General features: G+C 42.8%; 1 protein-coding gene across 1 annotated transcript in view; it reads right to left on the bottom strand.

The window, feature by feature from the left end:
* The window catches only part of arhgef18b (rho/rac guanine nucleotide exchange factor (GEF) 18b), a 61,439-nt gene that overhangs the window by 27,846 nt on the left and 15,450 nt on the right, over window positions 1-18,143 (bottom strand). The window contains exons 11-15 of the mRNA XM_083767411.1: window positions 9,433-9,500; window positions 8,824-8,869; window positions 7,450-7,690; window positions 6,424-6,530; window positions 114-254 (exon numbers count right to left, since the gene is read on the bottom strand). Coding sequence (XP_083623537.1) covers window positions 114-254; window positions 6,424-6,530; window positions 7,450-7,690; window positions 8,824-8,869; window positions 9,433-9,500 — 603 coding nt within the window. The remainder of the gene's footprint in view (window positions 1-113; window positions 255-6,423; window positions 6,531-7,449; window positions 7,691-8,823; window positions 8,870-9,432; window positions 9,501-18,143) is intronic.

Here is an 18,143-nt window from a genome sequence, read left to right as displayed (position 1 = left end):
TGGACATGTGGGAGGGTCTAGATGAGCACGTCTCCTGTGACACACATGACGTTGTCAGCCACTTCTCTTCTCTTGACAGTGAGGAGTGAACACATGCACATGCATAGACTCACCGTATATCACATCCTGTCTCTTCACCATTTCTTTAGTAAGTTTCTTCACATACTGCTGGTCGACCTCCATACTCCAGGACTCAGCTTCCAGGTCCTGAGCGTCTGAATCCAGATCAGCTCGCACTGCTGCATAGTGAACATCTGCAGGAAAGAAGCAAGGCGTCAGCAACCATGATAGACAACTGCAGTGATCAAATCTATTGAACCCTAATCCGTCTACAAGTACGAGAGTATCTTTTCTGTTCCTCCAGTAGTGGTACAGGCTCCAGTTGGCATAAATAACAAGTTGGACACATGTGGATCTGGGAGACCCAGAGATCAAATGGGGGTCCGGTGGCCTATTGCATATCAAACTGGGGGTCCTTGAAATTAAAAAGTTTGAGAATCCCTGGCACAATCTTCCTGAGACCCAGCATTAGTTTTTGTACATTTTCTCGAATAAGATACTCTATTCTGGAGAGACAGCGAAATCTCAGAACGACGTACGACGTAAGTCAGGGCTTTTTTTTTTACGTCGCAACGTATTTTTAATTATACGTCATGACGTATTATGAATTCGTCGCAGCGTTAAGAATACGTTGTGGCGTGAGGACTCGTCGCGGCATAGAACTGGACTTGTCGGGGCTATAGCTACCCGTTTGCGACATAATAGGTTGCCAGTGGTATTTGCGGTGGTATTGAAAGGGTGCCTTTCCCCGTGGAGGGGTCCCAGCAGGCCTTTTTCCGCGCGCATCGTGCCCGGGGATCGGCCCGGCACCACCGCGTGTGCCTCGCCGGTCCGGTTCCGTGCCCTGCCCCGTCCCGGGCGACCCTGCGTTCCCGAGCTGTCACCTCTTTGCGCACCGAAAAGAGCAGATCTACCAGCTCGAAAACCACACCCCGGGCGGCCTTCCTACATACGGGATGGCCCGACCCGCGTCCGTGGACCCCTGGGGGGGTCCCCGTGGACCCTTGGGGATCACAGGGGTCCACGGGGGTCCGTGTGTGTGTGTCGCATGCGTGCGTGCGAACTTCGAGACGAGTTGGTGACAGTGGTGCATTACATTGTATTTTGATTTGAAATAAATAATGAATAGATGTCTACTGTTGCTTGTGTGTGTGTGTGTGTGTGTGTGTGTGTGTGTGTGTGTGTGTGTGTGTGTGTGTGTTTTTAGACAATAGACCACTTAGCACTTGATTTAACTATGAAAGAAATGAAGACGATGAAGGATATCGATGAAATGTATGTTTCACTATATATAAAATATATACCATGACTCTCCCTCTGAATGAAATTAAAAATCGGGTCCTACTAATTAACCCTAAAAATCTATAGACCTACCCTTAGGGTTAGCTGGAACACACCCTCAGCATCGCGGAATGCAAGTTGAGCTTGCGGATTCATTGAAGCAGGCCAGCAGCCCAGCGCTGTCATGTCTGTCAGACATCTATAGAAAACTATAGGAAAACTTACTTAATGGTAATTATAAGTAATGGTAACTATACTTAAAAGGTCTACTTTATCCCATCACAACTATAGTGATTTTGCAGCTATTTTCAATGAACAGTATAGTCTATTGTTGATTAATGTGGTCATTTAAATGTAGGCCTATTATATATATACACGCACCATACACGCACCTATATTATATAATATGTGTTATCGCATACAAATGTGCAATCAACATATAGCAGCACCCCCCACCAGCAGATGTATATAAACATGGAACTGCGCTATGATATTAAAATGGACTGAGCTGTGATTGCGCCGATCTACAAGCTCCAAGTGTTGCGTCCACATGCAGCGCGTTGTGAGCTTGCAGATGGTCGGTGCCCCACTATAGAGAGATGGTAGGGTAGTGCCCAAGCCCTGTTAGCCATGCAGCCTATATGATCTGTGGTGCGGATCTACTGGATGAAGTCAGCAGGCAGTTGTTGACCGTTGTTTTTTTTCTCTGTGGAGTTTGATGAAGCTGTAGTATTAATGAGTACAAGTAGATGATTTGATTATAGATAAGTGAGCGCTATGATATTAAAATGGACTGAGCTGCGATTGCGCCGTACTGCGCAAAATGGAGTCGGCCGGTGGCCACTGGCCTATTATGCCTATAAATGCATATCATGCCTGTTGGTGAAATATAAACATCTAAAATTGTTCAGTAATAATTAGCATAAGTTATTATTAACGAAAAACAACTAATACTATTTTAAATTGGTCTAGTAATGTTAGTAACTAATCAGAAGCAAACGTTAAACGTTTGACAAGCAATATTAAAAATACAACTATAGTTGTATTTTGAATATGCTTGTCAAACGTTTAAGGCTTATAGCCTATTTAATCAGATTGGTATAGCTCTGCATGGTTGCTGCTTCTGATTAGTTACTAACTTTACTAGACCAATTTAAAATAGATAAATGAGAAAAAGAGGTTGCGCATCAGCAATGGCTTTCAGTGGAGTGCCAAACCCAAATCAAGTATACATCAAAAAATAGGAATAAAAATTCCAAAAAGGTAGCACATCCAAAAATTAAACAAGCGGGGGACAATGTACTCACATTTCCATTTCTTTATTGGCAAACACCAAAAAGTTACGCTAACGCGTTTCGGCTATGCAGCCTTCATGCTCTGATGAAGGCTGCATAGCCGAAACCTTTTTGGAATTTTTATTCCTATTTTTCAATTTAAAATAGTATTAGATGTTTTTCGTTAATAATAACTTATGCTAATTATTACTGAACCATTTTAGATGTTTATATTTCACCAACAGGCATGATATGCATTTATAGGCATAATAGGCCAGTGGCCACCGGCCGACTCCATTTTGCGCAGTACGGCGCAATCACAGCTCAGTCCATTTTAATATCATAGCGCTCACTTATCTATAATCAAATCATCTACTTGTACTCATTAATACTACAGCTTCATCAAACTCCACAGAGAAAAAAAACAACGGTCAACAACTGCCTGCTGACTTCATCCAGTAGATCCGCACCACAGATCATATAGGCTGCATGGCTAACAGGGCTTGGGCACTACCCTACCATCTCTCTATAGTGGGGCACCGACCATCTGCAAGCTCACAACGCGCTGCATGTGGACGCAACACTTGGAGCTTGTAGATCGGCGCAATCACAGCTCAGTCCATTTTAATATCATAGCGCAGTTCCATGTTTATATACATCTGCTGGTGGGGGGTGCTGGGGGTGCTGCTATATGTTGATTGCCCATTTGTATGCGATAACACATATTATATAATATAGGTGCGTGTATGGTGCGTGTATATATATATATATATAATAGGCCTACATTTAAATGACCACATTAATCAACAATAGACTATACTGTTCATTGAAAATAGCTGCAAAATCACTATAGTTGTGATGGGATAAAGTAGACCTTTTAAGTATAGTTACCATTACTTATAATTACCATTACCCTATAGCTGTGCATAAGCAAATTTTCCTATAGTTTTCTATAGATGCCTGACAGACATGACAGCGCTGGGCCGCTGGCCTGCTTCAATGAATCCACAAGCTCAACTTGCATTCCGCGATTCTGAGGGTGTGTTCCAGCTAACCCTAAGGGTAGGTTTATAGATTTTTAGGGTTAATTAGTAGGACCCGATTTTTAATTTCATTCAGAGGGAGAGTCATGGTATATATTTTATATATAGTGAAACATACATTTCATCGATATCCTTCATCGTCTTCATTTCTTTCATAGTTAAATCAAATGCTAAGTGGTCTATAGTCTAAAAAAACACACACACAAGCAACAGTAGATCTATTCATCATTATTTATTTCAAATCAAAATACAATGTAATGCACCACCAGTGTTTCCTGCAGGAAAAAGCTTTGGCATGGTGCTGGGCACGGGGGGATTTTGATTAATTAATTAGATTAATTAAATAGATTAATAAATTAAGATTAATTTGTATTATTGCTCTTGTATTGCTATTGGAGACACTGGGGAGGCACTGGGGGACACTGGGGAGGCACTCAGGGGCAGCACACTGGGGAGGCACTCAGGGGGACACTGGGGAGGCACTGAGGAGGCACTGGGGAGGCACTGAGGGGACACTCATGGGGACACTGGGGAGGTACTGGGGAGCCACTGGGCAGACACTGGGGAGGCACTGGGCAGACACTGCAGGGCAGACACTGGGGTGGCACTTGGGGAGTGTCACACACACACCATGATTTACTCGCCCCCTCAACAAAAAAAAAAAAAAAAAAAAACATTTCTTTTTTTTTGACAGCTTGGCATGGCACGATTTATTTCAAGCATGGCGCAGCGCCAACCCTGACCACTGTCACCAACTCGTCTCGAAGTTCGCACGCACGCATGCGACACACACACACACGCACACACACGGACCCCCGTGATCCCCAAGGGTCCACGGGGACCCCCCCAGGGGTCCACGGACGAGGGTCGGGCCATCCCGTATGTAGGAAGGCCGCCCAGGGCGTGGTTTTCGAGCTGGTAGATCTGCTCTTTTCGGTGCGCAAAAGAGGTGACAGCTCGGGAACGCAGGGTCGCCCGGGGACGGGGCAGGGCTCCACGGAACCGGACCGGCGAGGCGCACGCGGTGGTGCCGGGCCCGGGCGCGTGGGCCGATCCCCGGGCACGTTGAGCGTGGAAAAAGGCCTGCTGGGACCCCTGCAGAGAGCCACTCCACGATACCGCGACGACGTATTATTTAATACGGCACGACAAGTTCTATTACGTCAACGTATTCTTTAATACGGCACGACGAGTTCTAATACGCCGACGTATTCATCAAACCGCCACGAAGTATTATAAAATACGTTGTTAACGCCGACGTATTCATCAAACCGCCACGACATATTAAACCGTCGGGGCGAATTAATATTTAAGCCACGACGTATTAATCAATAGTTGCGACGCAAAATGATTCAGTCACAACGTAGGCCGAACGTCGTGTTTGGATTTCGTCCCTCCTGCCATTCTGAGTCCTGTTGTTACTTACAGGTGACACCCGACAATGTCGGGGCTGTGGCCATAGAGCTAGAATATATCTAGGGAACGAATTGAGGAGCGATAGCCCCGCTATTCACTTCAATGGAAGTTGCTCAGTGGCGTTTTGAAGCCAAGTTTTGAAGGGGGGTAGGAGTTGCGCGTCATCATACCAAAACCTAACTCACGGAAGACAGTTGACTGGCCCTTAAGTAGGCAGGCTACCCGCTGCTATATTATTATTATTATAATAATAGCACAACATAATGATATATCATTGACCTAAATGGCGTTATATCAACAATGATAGTATGATTAAAAAAAGGTTAGGCTTATGTCTTTTTCAGAAATTTTGCATGTTTAACTAAAGTTTTCCACATGTCCAGAGTGACGCATTACTTTACCTGGGTAACATCATCTTCTGATACTTGACTGTTTTGACAATAATAACCCTGTACCGTCACCGTGTAGTGTTTTGTTTCATTAGCGCGATAGTCTACAGCTTGTTGTTGCCTCTGGCTTAGAGAATATGACTTCACGTTGCAGCGTTCAGACTATTGGTTTTATCTCCCATTGGCTTAGAGGCACTAGAGGCAGCCAGCCAATCATGAATAAGTGTCCACTATGTCCTCACTAGCCTCAACATTGAGACTGAATATAAATGTTACAATATTATTGAGAATCTTTGAGATCTGATCTGCTGACTGCTGCTGCACGGTACAGTAGCTCTTTCATAAAAAGGGTGAGTCTAATAATATTACAACATGCCTTGTAACACAGAGAGGCTGACTGGGTACTATGTTGCATATTATTTGCCTGCTGCCCTCTCCCCCACACACACACACACACACTCCAGCTTAATGAGACAGTATAAGGTGACTCCCACATACATTCTCCTCCCTCTCTAAAAGAGACAGGGAGGAGAGTTCTTATTTTTTACGAGAGGAGAAGACAGGACAGGAGAGCCCAACTGATGGAGGATCTGTGGGGCCGATGCTAAGATTAATGAGTGTCAAGGATATTGAAGTCTATGTTCCTAAATGATGAGACACCTCATATGTAAGCTAAGACAAACATTTGCCCTGCTCATTATTACTGTGGAAAAATGTACTGCATACTATACTTAAGCCATAAGAACCCATCTGGTCGCTATAAAAAAACAAATAAACCTCACTGGGATGGTTGAAGATAACATTCTTCATTATGAAATGGAGTTGATGAAACCGTTGTTAACATATAATTAATTTAATTGCATCAAATGTCAAGCCAAGCAAGGCTGCTGGGGGCAACTTAGCTCAGGTATTCAACTACCGTATTCATTACCAACTACATAACCCAGACAGTGAACTCACCCTCTACAATAATGGACTCTGTGGTGGAAGGAGCGATGGAAACGGTGTCTTCGTTGAAGCGTTTTAAGCGGTTGGTGTCGGTCTCGTCCATCTCCCCGAGCAGAGACCTGAGGGAAGACAACCATTATGTCCAGAGTAAATCAGAATCAGGTTTACATAAGTTAAAAAAGAAAAATGTAAGTGTGTGAAATTCGTTTTCGTGCAGGTTCTATCGCTGTATACTGTAGTCAAATTCTACTAATTCCTTACTTCAGTCAAATTCTACCATTTCCTTCTGTCTCACTTTTTATTTAAGTTTATTCTCTATTTCTCTGTAGCTTTGCTTTACTCTTCCGCACTCCTCGTTTTTCTGCCTCTCCTGCCTTCTCTCCTCCGTCTCAGAATGTGACACAAATTTAAGATACGACTTTAAGATGAGTGCCACTAGACATCTTCACTTGATATGACTGAGTCCCATGTATATTCTATCAATAAATATAAAACAAGAATAAATGTACAAGCTATCACCAGTTAATATATGTATCTATTGGAAATTAATATATGAATAGATATTAAATATGTATTCATATATTTACTATCAAGAGAATATAAGACTGATTTACAGTATGAATACAGTGTCAGTCAGCCGTAATATCTCAAAAGGAGGAGAAAACAAAAGAAGATCAACGTCATTAGATAAAACATTAAGAAAAGTCTAATTAACCCCTTTTGGTGTTAGCATTATGTTATGCTTTAGCTATTGAAAAATAGCAGATCTACAAGCTCATAGCGCGCCACCGAGTGGCACGCTACGAGCTTGTAGGTCTGCTATTTTTGAATAATCGAAGAACGACATAGAAACATAGCTTTTTCAGAAAAGAACTGACAATTTTATAATCTGATCTCAGGTCAAAATGGGTTAAGTCTATGTAATAAAATCTATAAAAACAGTGGAATGGTGAGACAGGGGGTGTGCAACGTCCCCCTTGCGTATTAGAAGTGAAATATCCCTTTAAGAACAATAGACCAAACGGCTGAGGTACTGACCCTGAGCTGCTGTGGTTGTTACGGTGATGGTGGCTGCAGCTGGACGATGTGCCCGGCAGTGCTGCGGTGGTAGTCGTGGCGGTGGTGGGGAGGCTGGAGACGTGTGCGGTGGTGGGCTGAGTGCAGGCTGCCCGCGGCGTGAGGGTCATGCCTGGGGTGCGAGGCGAACCCGGGGGGCCATTCACGGCCTGGGCCGACGCCGGGTCGCTCTGGTCCCGCTCCCTGTTCCGCTCTCTCGCCACTAGGGATGGAATACGACAGATGGATGAGGGAAGAAAACGAGAGGGGCGGTTAGACGAGGAGGAGGTGAAACGAGGGGACAGCAAGGAGCGATGAGCAGATGACCAGTGAGAAGGAGAAGAGGACGACGACGACGAGGACCTCGACCCAGGCCTCCCATACTTCACTAGCCAGGATCGGGGGAAGGATCCCAAGAAGCGGCAGGTGGCGAGGTCACGGTGCATTAACACGCGAGCCCCCAGATTGTTGTAGGACGAGCTGAAGGAGGAAGAGGTGGATGATCTTCTGGACACTCTAGTGGTGCGACCACTGTCCTTGCTTACTGCACCCTCCATTCTTATACTATCAGTCAACTGCAGTATAATGAATAGTAGAACTATGGCAAAGACAAAGATAGCCGTATATCTGTGAGAGCAGTAGGCTTCGGTCCTAATCAGAGCAAGGCTGGGACCAGATGGGATGCAGGAGAGTCCGGGCTGCAGGTGATGCTGAGTGCCAAACAGTGCACAGTGGACACACAGCGGATTTATAGCATCAGTAGACCCGCCCATGTGCCTGATGATCTCATCTGGTACCTTCTAGAATCTAACAGCATGCGTGACATGTACTTCAATGTTCTCATCTCTTCTTTGTCTGCACATCCCCCCCCCCCAGTTGTTTTTTCCTGACACTCAGTACAGAACATTACAGGATTCAGCAGGAGGTAAGGGCACTCCAGCTGAGAGGAAATAAAATACAAAATACTGCTGGTATTACCAATATACTAAGATTATAAGCACATTTGATGATGCTCTTGAATCTGCTGCTGCATTGTCTGAAGCAAGCCAAACTAAAATAAGTTTTACTCTTAATCTCTTATGTACCTGTACACAAGATGGAACAATAAAGTACAATCTTGAGGATAACAATCTCTATAGGAGAATAACTGGAGCTACTGCTCTGTCGTTGCACCGCTGTCTCCTGTGGCTCCACTCAAAGGCATCGTTTGTGCCATTCAACAGATCAACTTTTATTTAATGGATTGGTTCACTGCTTTTCTTCCCATAATTTGAATGTCAATGATATAAGTAAATAAGTCTTGTGTGTGCATGTACACTTTCATTTAATGTATATACACTATATGCATGTGCTCACCAAGGTTGGGAGAGGCTGTTGATGACGTCCTTTGCGGGGAATCTCTCTGGAGGACAAAAAGGACAGCATTGATTGGAAGGTATTCTTTCGAACGGAAAATAATGAGAATTATAGTATGAGATCAATTGGCATAACTGTTTTCACAGTACCGCAATAATCACACAGTCCCAGCAACATGGATGAACAAGCAACTTATCATGCCTCTGAACACTAACCACACAATCTATTATAGTGCTTCTCAACAACGTGGCACCATGGCTCTCAGCAACACTGGTTTTATATGTTTGATTGTTTTTTAACTCCGACATCAGCTGAGCTACAATGCTGATACAAGGACATATACTACATGACAGCAAGGCCTAATTATTTGAGATAATTATTTATATATTCAATGCCAAAAACACAATTAAATTGTTAATCGCAATACTTTGTGTGAATATTAATCATCAAGTAATCTTTCATGATCGTGACAGCCCTAATGACTAATGGATGGTGTTATTGAATTTGACAGTCATGACACTACTTAAGAAATGGTAGGGCCTGAGGGAAAGGAAGAAATAAAACGTGTTAGCTACAGTATGTTACATTCTATGCTGTTGTTTTTCTGACCTTGTTCCTTGTGCTGCTGCAGTCACCCAGCAGAGTCCTGCAGCTCTTGTGAACATTCACTGCACAATCTGAAAGCCAGCAAAAATGGGAAATTCAGACTTTACTGTACAAGATCCGTTGTCCATCCAGAGACCATACACATAGTGGACAAGTCAGGAATAGAGCCCAACGGGTCATTATTTTACGTCATTGATTACATCGGTATCGACGAATACAGTATGCAGCTGTTATTTCCTGATTTGTAACCACTTTCAACATGGCATCTATTTTTGGGCATGTCACTTTCAAAAATATCTATCTACAATCAAAGGCACAATCTTTTTTTTTTACATTTTGTAATAGGGCTTAAACTGGTTAAATAAAATCAAAAGTTAACAGGTTCGCTTTGGCCGGAGACCCCAAGGTCTCCGGGGGTCCCCGGGGAGTCCCCGGAACATCCAAACATCCAGGAACGCGCCCAAGGGGCCGGGCCGATTCCGGCCCCACGTCCGAAAAGGTTGAGAAATGAGAGTTACCGTGTGGGGGTCCCTCTACTGAACTGTACTGTCACTGTACACCCTAAAATCATATATACAGTTAATATGTGTGTGTGTGTGGTTGCACACAGGTGGTGAAAAACAACCATGCTGTTTTCGTGCTCAGACCCACCCAAACCCGCTACGAGCCCGTAATCATTAGTTAAGGATCCAAGTAGGAGAACACTTAGTCCTGCAAGTGCATTGTTCAAAATAGAGAACAAGATAATCGCAGAAATATACCTCAGTCTCGTCAAGCTCACGAAGTCTGAGGCGCCCCACTGGCTCACCCGGCGAGAGCAAATACAACATAAATAAGGCTATAGTCCTTCCAGCAGCTGGCCTGGCTGTGTTCTAAATCTCAACCGATACCTTTGCTTGAATTATGCCCTCTCTTTCTCCTGTCTTTCTCTATCCCTCACTATCAATAACAAGGAAATAAAAGTTATTTTGGTCTACAATATTTGGCTCAGGTAGCCTAGAGCAAACAATAGAAAAACCCAATACATTCAGCCTTGGGTGGATTACCAACGTCTAATTTGTCTACTTTCACTAGCACAACTACAGTACATACAAGCATATACATAATTACATACACATTGTGTGCTTTCAAATATAACAATGGGACCAGCATAAACAGCTGATAGGGGGGAGAATATATTTGGCAACTGATAAATGTAAAAAGTATGAACGTGAAAAGATAATTGGTAGTAGTAAAATGATTGATATATATTTTCTGTCAGACTGACTAGCTAAATAGAGCTGTCAGAACGAATTTCTTAATATGAATGAAATGAAAAAATAAAAAAGGATTATAGTCTATAATGAGCTAAAATTCATTATGTAAATATTCTAATATTAAAAATAATAAAGCAATGAAATTCTAATGAGATTATAGAGGTGAACTGACAGCCCTACTAGCTAATTCTCACTCTTTCTGACCACAGTTGTGGTCATGCGTCAAGGCCATGTTCTGTCTGGCAAACAATTCAGGGAACCATAGCAACCAGTCATCCCTCCACTCTCTAAGGGCTATCGCTCTCCCTTGGCTCATGATACAAATGATGTTCTCTTCTCGCTATACATGCCCCCCACCCCCATCTAACGTCTAGTGACGTAGAGGCCGGCCTTTGCCTAACACAGCCATTAGAGAGACATATATACCCCCTTGAGTAGAGTATAGTGGGTCAATAACCAGTGATTTGCGAAGAAAGTGTGCGTGAGTTGTTTTTCAGTCAGTCTGTCTTTAAACATTAATTTGCACATCTCCTAGCAACTCCATGTTTCCCCGCGTGTGTGTGTGTGTGTGTGTGTGTGACCATAAATGAAGCAGAACACGTGGCTGTGGTAATTGTATAACTCTCCAGGTTACATGGGCTGCTCACAAAAGGTGCTGCAGCTCATGATGAACAATACAATGCAAACATGTCTGATACTAGCAGCTTCTACGGTTCAGCTGCCAGAAGTGTTGCCAACCGTCCCTTGAAATATGGAATCGTCGAAATTGGCCTACGCCAGCTACTTCTCTTGCCATTTCTCTCTGTAGACTCAAACATTTGTTGCTATTTTTTCCATCTATTTCGCCTATGAACTGGATGTCATCATGTAGTCAGAGTGCCCCCTGCATACAAATTGAATGATCCAATCAGATGGGATCTTGCACGATGTAAACATTACAACCAACTATAAAGGTGAGCTCCATGGAGCACATACAGTATCCCTGCCAGGCTAGGTTGCCTAACAAGGACTGTTCTAAGTTGTGGTTGCAGCCGCCAGGAGCCGAGGAAGCTGCGTGGGTAAATAGCTTTTGGAGGTGCACTCTACAGAGGTCGGTCATTGTGGGTATATCAGTTCCCAGGCGGTTAGCTCAACCGTCTGGGCACCTAGGCTGCTAAGCCAGCCTGACGGCGTGCCGCGGGTTTGACTCCCGATCCAGACGGCCTTTGCTGTGTGTCATCCCCCCATATATCTCCCCATTTCCTGTCAGTCTACTTTCAACCTATCAATAAAGGCAGAAAAAGAAGAAAAAAAAGGAAAAAGAAAAAAAGAGATGGCCCGATACTGTATCGGGAAAATATCGGATCGGCCCTTATTTCGGCCCTTATTTGTCATATTGGGTCAGGCCAGTCTAACCAGCGATCCGACACAGGGGTAAGGGGTTGATACTATGGCAGGTAAATAAAATGTTGGGACATGTGGAGTTTGCTTTGGAATTGCCCAAACTGCAAGTGCACATTTGAGTGAGGAGTCTGCTATAAACACAACACGAGATATATCAGCTAGATAGCTATAAACACAATGTGATATCACGACACTGGTATCGGTATTCAGTAACACTGAAATTGAGTTATCGGGATCGGAAGCAAAAAAATCACACCAGTGTGAACCGAGTGGTGCAACTTCCGTCTATTGGTTCTCTGTATCATTCCAATTTGTATCGTCCAATTTCTTCTCTGTATCGTTCCAATTTCTTCTCTGTATCGTTCCAATTTCTTCTCTGTATCTCTGGTGCCCCCTACTGGTATAAATATGTAACATACTCGTGCTCACTTATACATACATACATACATACAGGTACACACACAGGTACACGGACGTCTTCTCTGTATCTCTGGTGCCCCCTACTGGTATAAATATGTAACATACTCGTGCTCACTTATACATACATACATACAGGTACACATACAGGTACACACACACACAGGTACACGGACGTTGCTGGATGTAGGAGTGGGTGCACCACTCAAAAATCGGGACATCCCGAAGAAAAGAACCCAAACGGTTAAGAACTATAGCAGCCTAGACCATTCCATAAAGGGCCCTGGGGGCAGCTCTCCCTCATGGATGTTACCCGTGTTCCAGCCTTAATCTAACTGATTCTCTGTACCTGCAGCATCCAATGATCCTACCACAAGGCACAGAATCAAATTAGCAACCAATTACTGTAGGTTTTCTAAACCTAAATCAGTGATGTAAATAGTTGTTCAATGTAATAAGTCCCGGGATGCAGGGATGGTCTGTTAAATGAGTCCCAGGGACATTTTATTATGAGTCTCACTTCAACGACGTTAGGTCATATTTTGCCATTTTTACAAATTGCAGCATTTAACTCCCACTTCATTTTATGTGGTTATATTCATGTAGAAAACAGAAGAAGAAATGATTATTATAACTAAAGCTAGCAAAATAAACTAGAATTAAATCTCTGCTAAACACTCACAAATATGTTTTAAGGTTAAATTCAACTACAACTTAGGGTGAAAACTCAATGACAACTTAAACATTGTGCATAAAGCACAGAGTAACACCCCTCTCCTCCACAGAACTTGGCAGCTAGCTAGTATCTACTAAAGAGGATTGACACCAGCAATGCAGGAGAGACATATGTGAATCAATTAACACTTGCAGCAGTCCTTGCATGTTACATACAGTTGTATGTAACAGGCTGCCCTGTGATAGCTCCACTTCTTCACCACAGTCAGAATAGTATACTTTAGTCTGTGTTACAGTATATTAGTCCCTTAGACTCAAGCAAATCATACAAGGATCCATAAGCAACCATGACGACCATATATGGAGTTCCGGGTTGAACTAACATAATGCCAGAGTGTATGACATGTCCATGAATCATTCACTCTTTGAGTAACCATGGCGATCTAACATGGTCAACTCTAGTTGATATCCATATCAACGTGCACTGATGTCACATTAAATGCACATATATGGAGATCAACATGCGTGCACTGAGGTCAGACAACAGAAACAGAGTCAAATGCATATTAACAGAAACCATGTATTATTGCGAACGCAGTGATTGCGAACGCAATGAGCACTAACTATGAGACCCTGCAGATCATGTCTGTGTGTCTGTCTGTCCCGCTGTGACACCACCCGCCCGCCACCAGAGGGCGCAGCTGTAGCACACACACACACACACACACACACACACACACAGTAGAAAACTTAAAAAGAATTACTTACTAAAAAGAAAATAAAGTACGTAATTTATTCTAATTGTTGTTATTGCAATTTACGAGCTGCGTTCGCTTCCCGCGTTTGCGCGTCTTACTTGTTAGATTAGATGTCGTTTTAGTTTAATCACAATATATATATATATATATATACACACACACACACACACACACACACAGGCACCAATTATCAAGCCTCATTCACTGTGGTTTTGATGTTTGGCAGTGGCAAAGTGAGTGACGAGCAAGTGGATCTAAAGCTGTAGCAGATGATTCAAGACTGACAGGTTTACAGTCAGTTTTTATTTAAGCAATAAGCCACGAGAGGTCTCAGGTTACTGGGTATTTTACAATGGCTGGGGGCGTAGGCAGACCCGAGGCGCAGCCGAGGGTCTTCTACCTTCCCAGCCAATTGTAAAATACCAGGTAAGCTGGGGCCTCGAGTGGCTTATTGCTTTTCTAAAACGGTTACAAACATATAGCAATATTAACCTAATAAAACTATTGAATTCACAAAAGTAGCTACGCTTTGCGCCACCAGAGTGAGCCACATCACTTCCTTGTTGTGCTCTAGGCTATGTGACGGGAGAATAGCGCTTGATGTCTTTAGGGGGCTGCCTGGAGCCACACATTCACAGTCATATGAGCCGGGCGGTGTTTGGACGCCTGCACGGCAGTGGTTTGTTTGTAAGGCAATCAAGCGCTCCCCTTCCCCAGTACAGCTACAGAGATGCGGAATCAGCTGCGAATTATATAAAGTGATTGAAGGTGTGGGTTACTGGGTTATCGGTGAAATTTACACCGGTCACGTGACGGTAACCAGTCAATCAGAATCAAGTATTGGGACTAACCGTTTTAGAATTTATTTTTTACTTGCACCAATGACTCAGGTTGAGTTTGTGGGTGATACTGGACATGCACGCCCCACACTCTGCTTCATAACTTCGAGGTCACATCCAGTTCATGTTGGTTAGTTAATCATCAACCCCTACAGCACAACACCACACCTAACACCTGCTATGTGGTAGCTAGTTTACCTCACAGGATGCTGACCTGTGGCAGACAGTGTACAGTGAGTACAATAGTTAGTACACTATGAATGAACTGTTCTTGAGACCAGCATAATGACTACTGTGCTATTTAGCACAAAAACAGGGGTTTCACTTCACTTCCAAGCACACTTGTCTTAGATTCACTGCAAGTGTGAGAATGCAATCACATCAAATAAAGAGAGAGATAGAGAGAGTGAGATCCAGTCCCTGACAACACACTGGACTGTGGGACACTGCATCCACTTCCACATTACCCTATAATTTTAACACCATAGATTTCACTGTGTAGTTTATTAATTGAACACATTAATAAAGTTCCTTGCTGCGTTTCCAATTGCTGCGGATGACAGTGTGAAGGCAAACGCAGTAAATTAAATATGCAAGAATGATCCATTCACATCAAGTCTACTAAAGTAGAGGTGAGAATGCAACCCAAGAAAGTACATTTCTGGTGTAACTTACTATACTATAGTAAGTAAGTATGAGTAAGGCTTGGGCCGTATCAAGGTATTCTGGTAAAAAAGGGTATTTAGAAATCCCAGAGATATGATTTTTCTCCTCTTCTATTAAACGTATATATTATGGTCAGAATCATTAAAATATTCGCCACAACTTTATCTTGAGATGACTTCTTTCAACTACAAAAGCAGTTTATATTCAACTGCCAGTCTGCCAAACCCATCATCCACACATAATCTCCATATTTAGCCCTACCCACTGATGTCAGTGCAGCAACAAGTGTCATCGGGTTCACAAGCAAAAGCGGGGTATGCTGAAATTGTGAATGTATGAAGTAGGTCACTTACACTCAGCAAGACTTGTAGGCTAATTGAATTGTACATTGGACACACCACATTGACATTGTAGGATAGACAATTACGTCATCATACATGATTTCTATCAGCAAGCAGCTCAGCTAATGTTTTTTTTTTACCTCCACTTAAACAAAACTTGAATAGCAAACTATTCAAGTTTTGTTTATGCAGAGGAAAAAAGAAAAAGAATAGGCTACCACTACACTTCCACTTGATATAAAATGTTCAAGGTGTTACCTATGAATAGACAACAAGATTGTACATCTAGGACCTGTAGTTGTGGAGTTATAACTGATTGAGTTTGAGCATGTAATATCAGGCAAAAATACACTATCAACCCCAGCTAAATGTCCCAGGTGGAGGTGTGGGGGAGAGAGAGATTGTGAGTGAGTATACTAGAATACTAGATAGTCAGAGTTATTTTACAGAGGCTGACCACATTACTGAAATCATAGCTAGAGATCAGGATAAGTAGTTTGTGTAGTGTTCACTAAATTGGCTACAGAATGACTCAATGATACACATGGACATAAGGCCTAACGGCCATGCTACACGAAGCGTGTGCGCACAAACAAACGCACCAGTTCCAGTTCCATTTCATTTCTCCATATGTGGGGCTTGCGTATCCACATACGCGCACGCTCGCTCGGCCATTCTAAATAACATTCTCATCACTGTAAATGTAGCCAACACATCTGTATATGAATAGCATCTATTTGGTTTGATTTGATTTTATTAGACAAAACAAGTTACATCATGTTCATCTAGGAAGAGTCAAGGATATATACACATACACAATATTGAAAATAGGCAACAAGAAGTTATATAATAAGGTGGAGTGCTAGTGGGTGACGTCGAGTCTGAACTTAAGAGTTTCCAGTCTGTGGCAGAAAATGGGGAGTGAGTCATGCAGTTCTGACTGAGATAGAACTACAGTTCAGTTTCATTAGTTAAGAGATAATAACCTGCAATTCTACTTTAGGTAAGTAAGGTGCATTAGACCTGGCCTATATCCCAAACATGGAACATGACAAAAATAAGACAAACAAAACTTGGTTGTGAATCACCTAACTGTGCTACCGACACCAAAAAGAAGGAATGTGTGGGATTGTGTTCTCTTTTGAGTCTGACCACACCAAAGTGTACTGGAATCACACAACCAGATATCAGGATATCAAAGCATGCAGTGAAATAAAAATAACTTTAAGGTTATGCTACCTTTTCTAAACGGATACTTAGCCTCTTGAATTAAGAAAGGGCAAGTCATGCTTCTCCCCTGTAAATGTTAAAAACACAAAGCAATAAAAAAAAGTTAAAAAAACATGAAACACTGTCATTTTTAAAAATGTATTAAACAACAATAGTCTAGCAAACAGCTAAGGTCTACAAAGTCTGGTTAATGGTGCCAACATGTAAACTCGCCCAACTAACATCAGCACACAGTATCATGTCACTGTATCAGCTAGACATAGCTACACATAGACAATGCATTGCACACCAACACAACCTTTTTGTGTGTAATGATTTAGAGAATAGCAACAAACAAGAAATATTAGGCAAGTCTGTTTGACTTAAGGAGAAATCCACAGTACACACATGTACCCTGATTTGGCCTATAATAATCCTGTCCCAACATACCCTCACCCCTCCCACAGCAAAATGCAGATAGATTGCTAGTTGTCTTTATTCTAATGCGGGTATTTTATTTGTATTTTTATCGACGAATCCTCTATTAATAGTGTCCTGGCTGCCAGGCTGGTACTCACACATGTTTGTCACCCTCAAGCTGACGTTCATACAGAACCCAGGCATGGGAACTTTCCTGCTGGGTTCTGAACGGCAGCTCAAGTGTGACAAACGGTGTATGTGAGCACACCATTTAATAGACGATTCGTGGGAAAATAAATTGTTTGGAGCTACTAAAGTACCTGCATTAGAATGAAGACAGCTAGCTTTCTACCATTCTAGCTTCATTTTAATGTGGGAGCCACTGGGAGGGGTGAGGAAAATGGAGAACAGGGGGCATCTATGAAACAATTCAAGGCCAAAATGCATGTTGGGACACGAATCACACGATTATATAGGCTGATTCAAGGTACATGTTTTGGTGTGGATCTCTCCTTTAAAACCAAGTAACAACTAGACAAACTATAGCCTATAATGCTGTGACCAAACAAGAGTTGTGAAAGCAGGTCACAATTGTTTTGGTGTCACTGCCATCTCACATAGCAGCAGCCAACCACAGACCTCCCCACCTTCCAGTGTATGTGTATACATGTACTCAACTACACACGTCGCACGCACATAGGCCTAACTCACTGAGAACCTGTAATAAACTAGAAATCCTAAATGGATCAA

Source organism: Protomyctophum parallelum (genome assembly GCF_964188405.1).
Source record: "Protomyctophum parallelum genome assembly, chromosome: 6".
NCBI lineage: Eukaryota > Metazoa > Chordata > Actinopteri > Myctophiformes > Myctophidae > Protomyctophum > Protomyctophum parallelum.
Note: the sequence above shows the minus strand (reverse complement) of the source record. Positions and strands in the feature narration are given on the sequence as shown.